At 41.3% G+C, this 17,255-nt stretch overlaps 1 protein-coding gene across 1 annotated transcript; it reads right to left on the bottom strand.

Annotated features, from left to right (window-relative positions):
- Positions 1 to 7,498: 7,498 nt before the first annotated feature.
- Positions 7,499 to 15,530, bottom strand: zgpat (zinc finger, CCCH-type with G patch domain). The gene is made up of 7 exons (XM_036533724.1): positions 15,430 to 15,530; positions 13,764 to 14,420; positions 12,558 to 12,691; positions 11,815 to 11,973; positions 11,523 to 11,648; positions 10,357 to 10,768; positions 7,499 to 8,713 (listed from the first exon to the last, which is right to left on the bottom strand). The coding sequence occupies exons 2-7, from the start codon at positions 14,387 to 14,389 to the stop codon at positions 8,575 to 8,577; spliced, it is 1,596 nt and encodes a 531-aa protein (XP_036389617.1). The 5' UTR covers positions 14,390 to 14,420; positions 15,430 to 15,530; the 3' UTR covers positions 7,499 to 8,574.
- Positions 15,531 to 17,255: the final 1,725 nt, after the last annotated feature.

Below are 17,255 nucleotides of genomic sequence, written 5' to 3'. Positions count from 1 at the left end.
TGTAATCAGCAGTCATAAGCGTAATCACAAAGAGTGATTCCAAAATTCCAAATCTGGCCATCTAATCACCCTGCAGTTTAATTAGCCAAATAAATCCCTCCCCCTGCCACTATTATGTGTGATGAGTATTCTGGCTGAAAATGGCTGCTCTTTATCTACCAGATCAGTGTTATACATCAGTGGTAGCTGAGATGACTCACTGCCCTTTAAAGGAATGCAGTCCAAACGGTGCTAAATAAATGAAATCTGTTGACATTATTGTTCTCCCTGTAATGAAATACTATACTTCATAACTGTGTCTCATTCTACTCTTTTCCAGGTTCAATTTCCAGTGATTTAAGTATTGTTTTTTAGTAATTCAGAAGGTGTAGTTTCCTTATGTGCCCAAACATATGTGAGTGCAGGGGCTCCCAGGTAGCTCAGTGAGAAAGGCATTCGTTTGGAGTTTAAGATGAGCTCTACAGCCCAGGCTTGATCCCAGCCTTGTCATCAGCTGACAATAACTTAAGGCCCACCACACTGACTTCGGTCAGCTGTAGAAAGGGTGGGTCTGTCAGCAGGGGCCTCTTGTGTTGTCACCCTCAAACACTCCACAACTCATCAAGTGCCCGTAAATTGCTCAGATGACATCAGTGGAGCTGCAGCTATCCTTCAAACAGTGGTTGCTCCACTGCAATGCACTGTGGGACTTGTATGAAAAAAGCCACTGGCTGCATGTGAGTATATTGCAGGGCTGCATTCATCTTGCTTTAGCAGTACTGCACAGATACAGAGGTTGTCACGGTGGGAGGAGCATTATGGGCATTTGGTAATTACAATAAGGGTGTATAAAAAACCATGTCAGTTGAATAAAGCATGACATTCAAATATGGAATACTGGTTCCTCTTGGTAATGTTCAACACAGCACGTCCCGTTCCACTCACTTGAGCAGGGGTAATTGCTATAGAACAGCTTTGATCCTTTTTCAATTAAACTTTTCAAACACCCCCGCATGAATGACTATGTCAACTTCAAACAATCAGAACCTTTTCAATTTTGCAGAAACTCTAGGTTCAATACCTTCCCTATTTCTCAGTAAGTGCTCAAGGAGAGATGGAGTGCGTTTCATATCATACACCTACTGCAGCAAGCTGCAGTACAAACTCCCTATAGCATTATGTCCATTAGTCCTAGATTTAATCTAGCAGCAAAGAGTGTTGTTAAAAAATAAAGTTGCAAAATGTCATTGCTCAAAATGAAGGAAAACATCCATTGCATTTAGATTGAACTTTGAGTGATCCATATATTGCACATCAAGTAAGAAAGTGGAAGAGATCATGATAAACAAATTATCTATACAGCCTCAGACAAATTAACCAGGTTATCTTCTGACGTGCAACACTTACAGCATCATTTAAATTGGTGATGGTTCAAGGGATCAAAACCACTAATGTAAGTTCCCCTATTTATGTAACCAGGCTCAATATCTCCGGACATGTGTTTTTTATTATCTGTGATAAAACTGGTTTATATTTGTTGGTGGCTTTTTGAAAATGTGACCCAACTGTAATATCATGCCCAAAAGGGCAAGACAAAATCTGCTCTAACACCCTTCCCACAGTTTTCAGACAATGGTCAACCAAACACTTCTACGACAATGTCTCAATGGTGTATGAACGTGCATTCTAGGACAGCTCAAACTTTATTGGAAAATGTTGACATTTTTGCCATTTTTTTAAATGATTCTAGTTTATTTGTAAGATAAGTCCTTACTGCTCCTGTACAGTATCTTCTTTACTACTTAAATCATATAGGTCAGGGAGAAAGTTAGGCTGCTGTTGACATACTGACATATTATTAATGACTACTGTATCCCTATTCACATTTTTCAAGGATATTGAGATGAGGAAAATGTATATAACACTTAATTGCTCATTCAAAGTTTTTATTATTTTAATCTATTTTTATTACATACATCATCTGTGAAATAAAATGGCTTCACTTATATTGCAAGGCCATGCATTTATGCAGCAGCATTGTAAGTAGTCAGAGCCTAAGTCACTGTGTCAGTTTAAATAGCCTTGGTATTTGGAAAAAGAAACTTTCTTTAAGTATGTGGAAAAGGAGCTTAACACGATTAATCACAATGCCTTAACATTTTAACATAATCTTTATCCACTCTTAAAAGAAAAGTGTGAGGATATTAATTGAAATGAACTGGCAGCAGATATACAGCTTAGGGGAAATGCACAAGGGACAATATGGCCCATAATGTTATCTGTTACAAATTAAAAGAGCACACAAATGTGTAATTAATGGAACTATGCAGCGGTGAAATTGGTTCATTCACGGCTTTGCTATTGTCAACTGAGAAAAACACAGAGCAAATCCTGAACATACAAAAGATTTCAGGAGTCCTTTGTGCACCTGCCAAAACCTTTCCCTCTTTTGATCTTTAAATGACGCCATCTGACATCATTAACTCCTACAAAGGTATCTAATAATCCTTTTTTCTAAGAAGTTCTGCAGTGATTAATAAAATTCAAAATTCTTCTTTTCCCTGTCCTTTTTTATGCATTTCAGGAGCTAATAATATTATTTCTTTTTCTCCTCCTAGTATTTCAGTGCTATCTGATTCAATAGGTGGAATCACCAGGAATAATAACATCTGCCAGTCAGCCGAATAACCTCTTAATCAATTTTTTCAATCTTACTCCTGTGGTGGTGTAAGCCCGTTTGAAATGAGAGCCTCGTTTTCCAGGGGCATCACACGTAATGGGATAGCAATAGCCTTCTGATTTATGATAATTAGTTCACTAGCACTAGAGGTCAGCTTTTTTATCAACTTTATTATCTCGTAAGAGGTTCACAAAGTCACAGACAGGCATACACAGAGCCTTTAGGCATGTGCACCCACACACAGACAGTCTCACAAGCAGATCTACACATACTCACAAACACATATACACACCTAGATATAGACAGCCACACACAAGTGTGCATACAAATTCGCAGACACACACACACACACACACACACACACACACACACACACACACACACACACACACACACACACACACACCCCACCTCCTCCTCCTCCTCATTGTGCCACCAGGGTGGAAGATATCCAGTCATGTGAGAAATGTGGACAGTTTCCCCTTCAGGCGGTGTCTGGGGATTAAATGACGTGTGATACCCTTGGGCTCCAGAACCAGCAAAGTATGTGCTTAATTTGAAATGAGTTCAAACAGTGAACCAAGAAATTTACTGCACTACATGAAACACCCTACCAAACAGTTTATCATGGGCATGTCACACATACAATGAAGGTCTCAATTCAATCTGACTACAGTGTACTTTGGCCTTTACTTTGGATTATGAATTTAAATGCATGTTAGGTTTATTTCTTTCCAAAGTCAAAGTTAAGAGTTTCCCTGGTGTCCTGTAAGGGATGTAATAGTGATCGTATGTTTATGAAAGGTGTGTGTTTTTTCTTTCATTACCAGAATTCCTAAGAATAAACATAATATAAATATGCAAAATTTACACTACACCTATGCCATGCTCATTTTCCTTTTTATTTTTCACTGCCTTCCATTTCTTTAACAGTAGGTCGAGCTAAAGTTTTTCATGATTTAAAATGAAAATTTTGTCAGAAGGCTATTAACCCCTGGGTTCTATCCACATCTGCCCCTATCACCACCTTAAAAGGTGCAGTCAAGATTCACTTTCGCATTTGTGTTCTGACCACCTTGGCAGTGCTTGATTTCTGCTTGGAAGGCTAACTGGAGATCATCAGAAAAAGGGTTATCTACAGCTGTGCACCGCTGAAGGCGTCTCATCTGAAGCAATTATGTGGACCGGCAACATGGATGGCCTCAGAAAGGGGCACGGGGTCCCAGGTGCGATCACCACCTGACAATGGAATAGAACAATATCATCAAGATTAGAAAGCGATCACATCTTGAGAGTAAATGTTGGTCATGATAAAAAAATAAATAAATAAAATCTTGAAAACAATAAGGCTGACTTATAGCTCAGAGAAATGAAAACCAAGATTGTATGAAAGAACACTTTCCCTGCTACCTATGCGCTGTCATAAATAAACGTTTGCCCCTTTGAAAATCGTCTTAAGTCTGGAGTGCTCCGATACACTTGAATTTAACGAGGCCTTTGTGGAAACAATCTGGGGTAAGCAATTTTTTTTCATTTATACACCCTGGGTGGAACACATTTTTCCTCTTTTATTTGAAAATACTTGCTGAGGCATGGAGACACACCTTGACTGCATAAAGACAAATCTCATTATTTCCCACAAACCAATCTAGCCAGAGACCTGGAGAGCTGAGAGCACATAGACCGGATTCAGGAAGCTGGTCCACAAATACATCAGTGTGAGAGACAAAAAAGCAGACAATGTGGGAAGGACACTGGCGCAGTGTCACTGCTCCCAGCCAGAAGTAGGATCTGCCTCATCTGTGAGCCTGCTGAAACACTGAATACCAAAAATGGGATTCAGAGACTGACAAACTGCTCACATTTAATGGTAGAAATATTATCTTTCCACATTTGATCACTGCCGAATGTGTCAGAAAATTGTGCTGCCAATTTAATCAAGATCAGAGGCGAATTGCTACATCAGTACTGAAGGTTTTCGTGTCCAAGCAGCTGCCACTGACAGCTGAATTAATGATGAAACGGGGCAGGTGTGACAGCCTGTTCATGCTTCTAAGGCTAAAACACTAGTTTTATTTTCTTAGAAAGGATCCTGTTCAACTAAAGACCACAGGCTGTACCAGTATAACTCTGTGGCACAATATCTATCCATCTAGGCCTCACCTTAAAAGGTAATGATGCATGAAAACAATTTCTCAGGCTTACCTTTGGCAGGACGCCACCATGGACACATTAGAAACAAATCTCCATCTCATCGAATGATATCAAGTGTGTAAAAGACAAAGAAGACCATAAATGACATAATACTGATCTACAGCCAAGGAACAAAACAATAAACTAGGAATCACAGTTTGTGCCAGGTATGCAACTGTTTGCTACACCACCTGCTAAAACCCAGCCATACTGGAGTGTTACTCTGATATCGATACTACGGTGATGTAATACGGTGTACTACTTCAGCGATGTGCAGGTTTGTGTTGCCATCTCTGCTGGCAAATGCCAAAGCCTCCATCCAGCCTCGCGCTGCATGGTTTTAAGCCATGCTAAACAGAAGTATTCCTGTTTTGGTCAGGTTTAGGGTCTCAAAATCAATGTTATGTATACAATAATATATAAATAACATTTTAAGTAGCCGCTCGACAGCTGCCACCATTGTTGAGGATTTTGTTTTCATATACATCCTTTCTTACACAGGGGCCTGACATGCTATCATAGGAAAAACCTGTGCAGCATTACAATAATGTTCATAAATATCATCGCTTTAGTATGATATCTATAACCATATTGTGGGCAAGTATTATTAACAAATAACATACTGTGGGAATACGGCTGCATTCCATTTTCTGTTAGTAATGTTTAAATTGAAACCTTTCAGTTATTTTACTCCAACAAATTCCGCAATTAGGTATAGCAACGAGCAACCAAGAGCTGCTGGATTTACAGAGAAGACCGTTAGCAGAGTGCGGTCACCTACTGCCAACGGTTCATATCTTTGCATAAGTAGGACGGAAACATTTCACAACATTTCACCCCGATTGCATTGTTCCTTCTCAAAGTTAATGGGATGTAGGCAGAAGACAGCTTTTTATTCCTGTGGCCTAATTAGGACTGAAATGTAATTCCTCAGTTGGAATTCCTTCTTATCCAATTGCCATCTCAATAGCAAATGGGTAGACCACTCACTGATTTTACAATGCTTTTATAAGACAGACAGAATATACGTTTTTGTCTCACACCCGGCACACAAAAATCTTACCTTACCATTAAATGTAGACCTGAGGTACTAATCAGAGTCCTACTAAATGCAGTCACATTCTGGCTGTTCAAAAGTAAAAGTGGGAGGCGATTTCCTGCTGGATCAGAAGATTCAATCAGCTCACCAGCAGATATAGGACAATATCATTGTAAAGTCTTGGGGAGATTCATTCTTATTATGAAAATTCTATTATTTAAAGAAATAAAAAAAACACTGAAACTTCAAAAAGTCTGGTGCTGAGGATAGGAGTTTAAAGTACGGCTTGCTCTTCAAACCCTTTGAAAGGTCGACACCCCCATCTTCCAGTTCTGGGGTTCTGTGAAGATAAAGTTTGAGAACAGGCGGGGAACATGAAACCCTCCTTTTGACACAGTGATTAAAACTTTGCCAGGACCCTTGCAGCACTACCAAAATACGATGAACAAAAGATACAATTGATAGGGTGAGAGGAGGCAGACCAGTGATACGGAAGATGCCAGGAACTCTTGTACACGCCTCCTCCCCCAAATGCATCTCTACAAACATCTTGAAGAAGGTACTCATCATAGGTGTTGGTTCAGTGATGCTCCCCTCTCTGGTTGTGTTCACATATTTTCAGCTAAGACAATTCTCAAAGGATGCCGGTGGCTGTTAAGTGAACACATACACACTGCCTATGTTTTAGTTTATCCTTACAGCTATTTAACAGTGCATTTAATTGGACCTCAGAATTAATTTGAATTATTCTGGAAAAACTATGCCAGTTTTTAGACAAGAACCCCAGGGTAAATATTCCTTTGGAATCACTAAGCTTGCCACAGGAAGTTTATAAAGGCTGGACAAGTCCAGCCAAATGCTTTCTCAGGTTTCTTCTTCTTAGAACAACCCAAGCTTCTTTTAAGAGTGAGTGACACCAGTAACATTACATGCTGTCAGTAACATTTATCACACCCACTTTCCAGTGTTCCAGCATTTGAAACCAATGCATTGTGTCCTGAGATCTTTTGTGACTATAGCGTAATCTCTTATTAGCCAGCAAAAATATTTACTGCTCCACTGGCTGTTGCCATTCTAAACAAAGCTAATATCCTTGGTGTTACTGGAACCAAAAATTATTGTTCACTCTGTATGGAGTTACTTATTTTAACCATAAAAAGAGCAAATGCAAATTATGTAAACATTATAAACACTATTTTAAATGCCTTTCATTTAATTCTGACCATTCTGACTGGCACCATTAGTTGATAAGTAAAAAGATGCTTCCTTTTTTCTATTGATAAATTAAAAATGGTTTTGAAGGGAAAATAATGCTGATAAAATTTAGTCCGTTGGAAGAGATCAAACATTAGTGAATATTAATACAGATAAGATTCAAGTATTTATTTTACTGAGGCTATGCATTTCAGCCGTGCCTCTACAACAGAAAAACAGGCCCAGAATGGCAAAATGCATTATTAATAAAGCCATGACGTTAATGGTTTGTTAAAGCCATGCTTGTGTACATTGTAATTCTAAACAAATGAAAATAACAAAGGACAGAAAATGATACTGTAACGTACAGTATGAGATAACCTGCCAATAGAAATTAGCGTTTGTGGGGCTGTAGCAGAAATTTGGCTTCTGTCTGCCATGTCAGTATAAAGAGGGAAATTCAAATGGACAAACATGACAGCGAGGCTGGCTTCCGGCCAATCATGACATAGCTATATAACATGACATATAATCCTCCAAACACTAGAATTTGATTGGCTCACATCTGTCAAATTTTATTGGACAAGATTTTCATATTAGCAGAAGTCAACAGAAGATCCTTCATGAACACAATGTTTTCCGTCCACTGACAATGTGAAAAATTAACTTAAAAATCCTTAAACTAATGTTCAACATGGCTGTCATTTCATTTGATCTTCCACTTTGAAACTGCTAGAAATCTTGCACACATATGACACATGCACACATTTTATGTACATATATTTCAGACATACTATTTGACAGAGGTACAAAAAAGCTAAATCCAAACAGACAGCCACACTAACTAACGTTTCTTCACACAGTCAATACACACCAACACCCCAGCGTAACAGGAATTCATCTAAATGGTCTTCGATTTGCTGCAAGAATAAAAAAAAATTTAAAATGGAGAGCTTGATACCTAATGTTTTTCAAATGTGATTTGATCAAAAAACTGAATGTTTCATTAACCATTTGTCTTAAAAATGACACATTTTGAATAAGAGTGTTTCACTGTAATGGCGAACATCTGAATCCACAAAATGCTAAAGACTTCCCCCAGAAAGCCTTCAACAACTATATTAAAACCCTGCTATCATGGTTTATGAGGTATTGCATCAGTAAAATGTGTAAATGCCTGAACTACAAAGTGCCACAGACACAAGAGAACAGCACAATATGCATCCATTTATCAACAGAAAACAGTATGAAAAAGTAGAGGTGCCCTCCTGTGATTCACCACGGACATGTGACTCACCGCTAAAAATGGCAAAACCGCGTATGCTAAACCAAGTCCACTTCCGAATCCGGCAATTTTAGTAACAAAATAAAACCAAAATGTTGTTTTCGGCCATCAAAAGAAGAGAGGGTACGGATCCGCTGGATGAATACTAACACAGTGTTTTAAAGTGAAACAGTCTGCGGTTTGCCGTGGGAGGGCACCGCGCAGTCAGAATTCGGTCATCTTCTTGTGGGTGTCTGCTTTCCTCTGTTCTCGCTGGATGCTCTGCTCCTGGGCCTTGAGCTGGCTCAGCAGCCTCCTGGCAGCAGAAAGCTTCTCCTCCAGGTGCGTCACCATCGCTTTGTCCCTGTGAGAACGAGAGATGGAGAGAGGGCCCCGTCTAAGCACACCCGCATAACCATTCAGTGTGGAAACACAGACAGGGACAATTGTGAGAACACCACCACAACAATTCATCATGAATGCTTGAGGGTCAATATGAACAGAGTAGCATGGTGAAGAAAATGGTCAGAAGGTGAACCAAGAAGGTCAGAAGGTCACAGACTCAAATCCCTGGTGAAGCACTGCTTCTTAGCCAAGGATTTCTCAGAATCTCTTTAGTAAACATGCAGCTGAATAAATTGAAATATGAATAAATGCTATCCGCAAAGCAAATAATTAATATATTGCCACAGGACTGTGACGCTATCAGTTCATTATCGGCTTAAACAGACTGGGAACACCAGTGCCTGTTTCCTGGTGGGGGGTATTGAGGCTAGGCTAAATGGTACATACTGAGAGATGTTAGATTGCTACATACGGCCTCAAAGAGAACGGTGGAAATGGCACTTCAGTTCACCAGTTCTCCAGTCAAACTATGTTGCGAGTGACATAGCTCAAAATGTGCCTGGCCATCAGCTGCTGGGTGCACAACCCAAGGCTGTGCCCCCTCGCTCAGTTCACAACCTATTTAACCTGCTCACAACCTGCTCGTCACAGACTCAACGGAACATATGGGTTAGAGCAGGAATTCTGTCAAGTTGTGTATTTCAAGCAGTGCCTCTCATCATCATTTTTAGAACTGCACATTGTCCTTCAAACTCAATAAATCCTCATCCCTCACATGAACAGAAACAATACAGGATTTGTCTTGCTGAGTTTGTGGAGAGGACAAAATGCTCTTGTATCACAATAAATACCAGTGATCACTCAGCCAAATCACCATGGATCTAAATTCTTATGGGCATTAAGGAAGTGGTTTCAATTTCCATATTTGTTCCTGCAAAGACCAACAACAAGGCATCTAAAAATAACCAAGCATAGGCTTATTTGAAGAAAAACAGGATGTGCGACAGAGGGACACAGCTTGTCTGTTTATTTTTAAAAGTTTCTGAATGTGCTCCTCATCGCCTTCGCCATTTGAAATTGGCCTTTCAATCTCACAAATTCTGAACTAGAATGTAATCAGCTCTTGGCTCCCTCCCTGTGGCCACAAAGACAAACTACACTAAGCTTCTGAATCCAGAATCCATCTGCAATTGCTCTGCCACACACAGCAAATCAGCCAGTAATATGCACCTGAAATAAATGTATATGGAAAATGTATGGAAATTCACGGAAAATAAGCCCATTTTTTCAGATATACTAAGAATTAATGATTCAGCCCTGTAAGGACCACTAGCTTAATGCAATTTTGGTATGCCTGACTAAACACTTTCATTTTCAAATCCTTACTACTGTTTTCCAAAAAAAAAAACAGATGGTAAATGATAACAGCACAGCAGACAGCAAATAATACTTTCAAACAGAAACTTCAAGAGCTTATAATAATGTGAAGTTATATCAATTGGTCAATTTTCATACATTTATAATGAGGCTTACAATATAATGTTACCTTTATGTAAAATTTTGCTCATTCACAAGAGGGGCAGCTTATGGGGGGAAAACAAGGGTATCCAGGCTGAAGAGGTGCTCTACAAACCCCTCTGGCACTCGTCAGTTTTCACCCACCTTCCTGCCTGTCTGTTCAGGGATTCTGTGAGCCTTTCGATCTCTCTCTCCGTCTGAGCCACTCTCTCTGTGGCCTGGAAGAGCCGGACGTTGAGCGAGCGCTTGGTGCTCTGGCCTCCCCTGTAGGCGTCCTTGCTGTTCCTGGGCGCGGAGGGGGCGGCGTCGGCGGCGTCTGCGGCCCCGCGCTCCCCGTCGCCCAGCTTGCTGTTCAGGAAGTCGAAGACATTGGTCCGCCTCTGGGGGGCGCCGGTGCCCTTCTTGGCCTTCCTCCGGCCCTTGGCTGAGCCGTCCTTCCCGAGCTGCTTCTTGGCTTTCTGCTGGATGATCTCGGCGCACTGGTCCAGGGACTTCCCTTTGGGCAGGACCACGGCCAGCACCGGCTCCACCCGGCCCTCCGCGTTCCGCCCCAGGCCTGGCCGAGGCCCAGGGAGAGAGCCGTTAGCAACACATCACCACTCATAAAAACAACAGCTATGAGACAGCTCACAAAATCTATAAAAATCAATGGCAGCATTTCCAGACTTTCGGCGTTTTGTGTGAAAACTCTTAAATCCACACCCCATAACACCTGCTACTTCTTGCATTTCATGTTAATTTCATGTGTAGTACTATGATGTATTATGAATTTGTGTTCAAGGGACTGTTATATCGTAGTATTCTTGGCTTTTGTCACAAGTGCACAAGTTAACTTGTGGTAAGGCTTGAATAAAGTTATGCTCACACTGACTGCTCTGGGAGTGTTGTGAGCCCGGTCTGACACTGTTGCTCATTTAAAATGAATGGATACATTTATTTTCTATTGTGATGGAAGTTACTCTGCACAAGAGTGTCTGCTAAATGCATGCAATGTAATGCAATGAACACACTACTGTGCTCCTGTGGTCTTTGGCATCATATAACACTTCATTAAAACACTACATCACATTTGTTTAGCAGATACATTTGCTTAGCCGATGCTATTATCCAGCGTAACTTACATAGTTTACAATTTTTACATGCAATCCAGTTGGCCAGCTAGATGTTTACAGAGGCAATTTAAGTACCTTGCTCGAGGGTACAACAGCAGAAGCCCACCGGGAAATTGAAGCGGCAACCTTAGGTTTACAAGCCCTGCTCCCCATTATGTCACATTGACAGTGAGAGTGCAATAACATGACAGCATTTACCTTTCCCGAATTCATAGCCCATTTTAACCATGAGCTTGGAGCCAATGCCTCGCGTGTGCGCCTCCCAGCCACCAAAACTGGAACTGCAGGACGGTGTCCATTCAGCAGTTTCCGTAGAATCTATGACTGCCGCGTCAGAGAGAAGACAGTGTGAACACACAATAGATTTCATAGAGCACTCTGGCAATAAGAAACTCATTGTAGCTCTTGTGGTAGCCCCCATTTTTCACCTATCAAACTGTTCACCAATCTAGTGACAGAAATGTGCCGGACAACAGGGGCGGAGGGATACCTTTAGCGTAGGCTGAATACTCCCCGGCGTCGTCGTCCGAGTCTGAGGAGGAGGAGGGGTCATCCTGCCTCAACGGTGGAATGATTCCATCGGCTTCCACTACTGCGCTCTTCTGAAGGAGCGAGTCGAATTTCACAGTGTAGTAACCACTGTCAATATCTATCAATTGATAAAGGAAAAAGAAAAGAAAGTTCAACAAATCAGAAACTTTTCTCTGTCACATGATGAAAAATAACATTTTACAGTTACATTTAGTCATGCACGCTTATCCAGAGGAGCTCACAAAGCAAAGGTAAACAAGTGCATAGAAGACCACAAGTATAAAAGCGCACACAGAACAGTGCATAAGGCCCACATAAGGATGTGTCAAAGAGCTCTGATACTGAACACAGACTTGATGCTGCAATAATACAAACTTCAACAGTTACTGTCAAAGTACAATAACAATATCAAAAGGTACTAAAGAAAAAAGTACCACTTCAAACAAAAAAGCCTAATTTTTAACAGAAGTTGTTGCAAAGGTTTCAATGCTATATTTGTTATATATATATATATTTGTTATTACCAACTGAGTGTCAATTTGGACAAAGTGGCAGAAAATGTTAAACACAAACCTGTGTGGTTTGGCCTTGTGGAATTAAATGGAGTCATTTCTAACCTCGACCAGTGGAATGTAAATGTTGGCTGTGCTCAGGTAACATCTGGTGCCATTTTTGTTGAAGGCTAGCAGAGAAATTAAAGACCTGTTATTTTGGCGGGGTACCAGATGCTGTCTTCGTGCCGAGCCAAGCAGGCGGAACCTTCCTGGAGATTGCTCAGATCTGAATCCTGGAACTCTCTCAGCTCCGATACGGCCACCACTTCACCGTGCGAGAACCTAACAGGAGAGGAATTATGAAGCTCTTACACCTTCCAATAAAAGCTACAAAAAAAACTACTGGTCCACAGGGTGTGCAACTAGTAAAAATACATGGTTAGACATACCACCTACCACTGTAAGGGCAACAATCAAAAATGTAATACACCTAGAATGGTTGCAAACCTTCCAGGAAAAGGATGAAAGTGAACGTTGTCCCCGGTGGATGCGAGGAAGATGGTGAGGGGGCAATAAAGAACCCAAGGACCAAGGTTCAAGAATTTCATTGGTTGCATCTTGGGGACACCACGTCTCAAAAACGACCGTAAGATGCCACCTCCATACCAACAAGCTCTTTGGAAGGGTTGCATGAAGAACGCTCTTACTGAGCCCAAAAAACAAAACCAAGCATCTGGAGTTTACCAGACATCATTGGGATTATGACTGGAAAAGAGTGCTATGGTCAAATGAGCCCAAAATTGAACCAAAAATGAACCAAAATCCCACAAAAATGTATTCTGTAACCTTATAAAAAATTATGTGAAAAATGTAAGACTTTGGTTGATTACATGAGTCACTAATAAAGAACACTGTTTTATGTTGCAAAATAGTTGTTGTCAATAATGGTATTATTTTTTACAGTATTTTTGTGCATGCTTATCAAGGGTGCCAATAATTCTGGACCTGACTTGACTGTAGATAAATGGCAACAAAATGACACAACAACTTCAATAAATCATCTCAAAATCACGCAAAGACGAATGGCATAGGCCTCTTCTTCTTCAGTAATGTCGTCAGTAGTCAAAAGGTATGGGCCAGCTTTCAATGAGCTATAAACGTATTCACTGTAATAATGAGCTACTAAGGCATGGTGGTACACACTGTAACTGCGCTCACACACCGTCAGCGACAACGAGCGAGAAAGCGGCCGGAACTCGTTCATTTCCAATGGTCGCTGGGCTATACCGAGCGACTGTCGCTCAGTGTGGCCCAGCGACCATTGGAAATGGATGACTTCCGGCCGCTTTGTCGCTCATGGTCGCTGCCAGTGTGAGTGCAGGGTAAGAGAGAGAACATGGGCTAGTATTTCCACCTGCAGTTCTCCATGAAGCGGCACTTATCCTCCAGGAAGAAGGGGCAGGGCTTCATGGATTTGTGGGTGGGGTGGAGGTACAGCACTCGCACGTGGGGCTCCTCCCCATCGGCGTCCTCTGCCCCCACGATCATCGCGTTATGGTACTCCAGCGTTCCCCAAGAGGTGCGGTATGGCGCTCTGACCTTCGTCCCGCTCAAATCCTCGTACTCATCCTCCTCCTCCTCCTCCTCATCTTCCTCCTCTCCGGTCTGGGGTGGGCTGGGAGTGGAAGCCTGACCGGAGTCCGGGGGTGCGTTTATACCGCCGGATGAACCCTCCGCCGGGGCATCGCCCAACTCGGAGTAAAAAGCCGCAAATTCGTTATCTAGGCTACCTCCCGCCTCCCCGTCCCCGGGGGGCCCCGAACGAGCAGCAGTGCCCTCCTCTAGGCTGGCCAGAAGCTGGCTCTTCTTCACCGACACCAGGCTGGATTCGGTGAGCTCAATCAGCTGACACAAGTCCTCTTTCAGCTTGAGAAGGTCTGACTGCTGGGAAGGGTCCAGGCCTGCCCCCAGGGCAGTCTCCACCTGCTGAAGTTGGGCATTGTAGGCTTCTATGGCCGCCTCCAGGCTCCCTTCATCCATGGTGGATGGCAATAAGTAGGCATCTAGGAATCTGCCAAAATCACAGAGATCAGAATGGGCACGTTATTTGACAAAGCAATATCTGCATGTGTTCCTTGAAACATGAACTTCATTTAAAGGAACATGCTCCTTTCCATAAAAAAAAAAAACAGCGCAACGGTGGACAACCTACAAATTTCATGCAACCTTTCAGATCTTCACTTTCAGCCCCTGAAGTGCAAGTGACATGGATTAATGCAGTGATTGTCAGTGTTACTGTTGGGTCCTGGGCAATGTTGGGTCCAGAATGCAATCACAGCATAGACAAGAATAGGAAGTGTTCAGGTTATCCTTGATAAATCACCAGAAGCACAAAACCTGTGTGACTGCACTGTATGTTTGGCAAGATGACCATTTCATCGCCTACCCCTAATGGCCAGTGTAAAACAAACCGTTTCACAACCAAAGCAATACGTGTATTATGGCTTCTACTCTAGGGTCAGGCTGGACACTCTAGGTCTATCTACTACTGGCACATCTCCATATGCTGCAACTTAATGTTAACATCGGTTTCACAACTAAGACTGTGAATGACAACCTACTCTTGCTCGTGGAAAAAGAAGTGAGATGTCCACATGAAAACGATCTGTCCAGGTACGAACATGAAGCGGTCAAAAGGGGAAAAAATGTTACCTGAAAGTGTGGTGTTGAACAGGCTAGCAACTTAACGACGTTAGCTGGAAAATTGATCCGATTACTACTAGTCTGTAAACGTCTCATCGATTCATTTGTTAAAATTATTTTATTAAAAGTTTAATTTACCTAACCTAGCTAGCCGAACAATATTATTGTTAAGTCGGAATGTATCTAGGTGGTCAAATGAGCTAGTTAGCTAGCTAGCTGCTCATGTTACTGTAGACTTGTTGGCTAAATTAAGAAATCGGGTAGTTAACCAGATAAACTTAGCATTACTTAGCTAGCACTGTGGTTACACCGTCAACAAAGCCCCGAAACAGTGGCTGAAATATATAAATAGTAAATGAAATAGCAAATAATCTTACTTCAAATATCTTGAAAACAGGAGTTCAGTAGCTAGTCAGCTGCCATCCAAGATCTGATGTAAATGTCTTTGTAGCTAGATAGCTACCTGGCTAGCCATCTGCTTCCAGTCATTGGCCACAGTGCAAACTGGCCTTTGATTAGTCTAAAGCCATAGCCTTTCACCTTTAGCGTCTGTTTGAAAGAGCTTGTCGGGAAATGTAGTTTAATTCACATTCCCTCCATGTCTGGCCAATAGTGAGAGAGGACATCAACTCCCAGTAGACCGTGGTCCGAAATTGATCTTTGACGAGCGTCGACCTCGATTTAGTAAATACTTATCCCACCACAATTACCCCAATATGTTCGATATGCCAATGTGTTTGCATTGTCACTTCTACTGTGTTTTTAAAGCTTCCTCTAAAGTGGTTTAATAGTGCGAAACAAACTGACGCATTCAAACCAATCAAAATTCTATACTCTACGCAACACGAATATCGTCCAATCATGTCTCTTTGAATTCTGAGAAAACACAAAACATATAGCGGAAGTGTTTTCAAATATGTAGACACGACGAAGTGATGCTTGCACATTTCGAATAAAATAACGGAAGATAGCATTAACGAATGTGGAAAAGAGATACTTTTTGATCAATAGACGTAAATGTCAATGTCAAGGAAACCCATTTTTACAATTTTAGTGTAATTATCATACTCATCGTGGAGGCCTACGATGTACAGGCCAACGTGGAATTGTGTTGGAGATTCAAAGTAATTAAGGTAAGTCGTCGTAATATATGTATGTGTATATCTCAGTGTTTCCGTATGTTTAAGTAGATTTGTGTGGAATTACGTTACTGCGGTAATAAGTAAAAACAGTGAAACTCTTAATGACCTGGGATTGGAGGATTGGAGGATTGTCTAAGGAGGATGTGCAACACTTAATGAATACGAAGTAAAACTTCATGGAATTGACAAGAGAACTGGAGTAAAACTCACGTGTCAGTGTCCATCTATTGTAGCATCATCTTTGAAATCAGGCCAAAAATCATGTGTTGCAGTAAGACATCTTCTGTTAAAGACTTTTTAACACTACTGTGCATATAGTTTCTAAAACCCTCATTAGTTGGTTTGTTTGATTATAGATCATTAATTGGTTTATTAATTTGTACCAGTTGTTAAATAGTATATTATTGATGTTTTACATGGTGTTAATGTAGCATCATTCAGGCTGTATCTCTCTGATTGTCAATTACATTCTGACTGAGGAGTAGAAGGAATGTATAAATAAAACTGTGACTGGTTCTCTCTCTCTCTCTCTCTCTCTCTCTCTCTCTCTCTCTCTCTCTCTCTCTCTCTCTCTCTCTCTCTCTCTCATACTGCTGGCACATAGACCTGTGAAACTTGTGTGTGAGAGAGCATTTAATTTGAGTGTGTAAGTGTGCTAGCATCATTCATATGCACCTGAAAGACATTTCACATGCATGAGTGACAGAGACGTTTTGCACGTGAAATTTCCTCTGGATAAACTGTCTTTTAGTGGTCTTACATCTTGTGACAGTAATCATAGATGGTACAATACTACAGGAAGCATCGAAAGGGGCACACTTAGGGTGACCATACGTCCTCTTCTTTCCGGACATGTCCTCTTTTTGGGACCTAAAAAGTGCGTCCCAAAAAGAGGACATGTCCGGGAAAAAGAGGACATATGGTCACCCTAAGCACACTCCTGCTTTAAAATATATGCAAGATTGTTTCAGGTGTTAACAAATGATATTCTGGACAAGATGATCAGGCCAAACTTTAGTCAGAGAATTCCATTCAATGAAAGTCTTTTTGTACCTTGGTAG

Source organism: Megalops cyprinoides, chromosome 7 (genome assembly GCF_013368585.1).
Source record: "Megalops cyprinoides isolate fMegCyp1 chromosome 7, fMegCyp1.pri, whole genome shotgun sequence".
In the NCBI taxonomy this organism is placed as follows: domain Eukaryota; kingdom Metazoa; phylum Chordata; class Actinopteri; order Elopiformes; family Megalopidae; genus Megalops; species Megalops cyprinoides.
The sequence above is the reverse complement of the archived record's forward strand: the minus strand, read 5'-3'. Positions and strand labels throughout refer to the sequence as shown.

What these genes read in the sequence shown, in the direction of transcription:
- zgpat (XM_036533724.1), bottom strand. Translation starts at nt 14,389, where the DNA reads ATGGATGAAGGGAGCCTGGAGGCGGCCATAGAAGCCTACAATGCCCAA. An exon ending in GTATTCAGCCTACGCTAAAG is followed by an intron (nt 11,649 to 11,814) that starts GTATCCCTCCGC and finishes CTGACGCGGCAG; the next exon opens with TCATAGATTCTACGGAAACT. An exon ending in CTGAACAGACAGGCAGGAAG is followed by an intron (nt 8,714 to 10,356) that starts GTGGGTGAAAAC and finishes TCGTTCTCACAG; the next exon opens with GGACAAAGCGATGGTGACGC.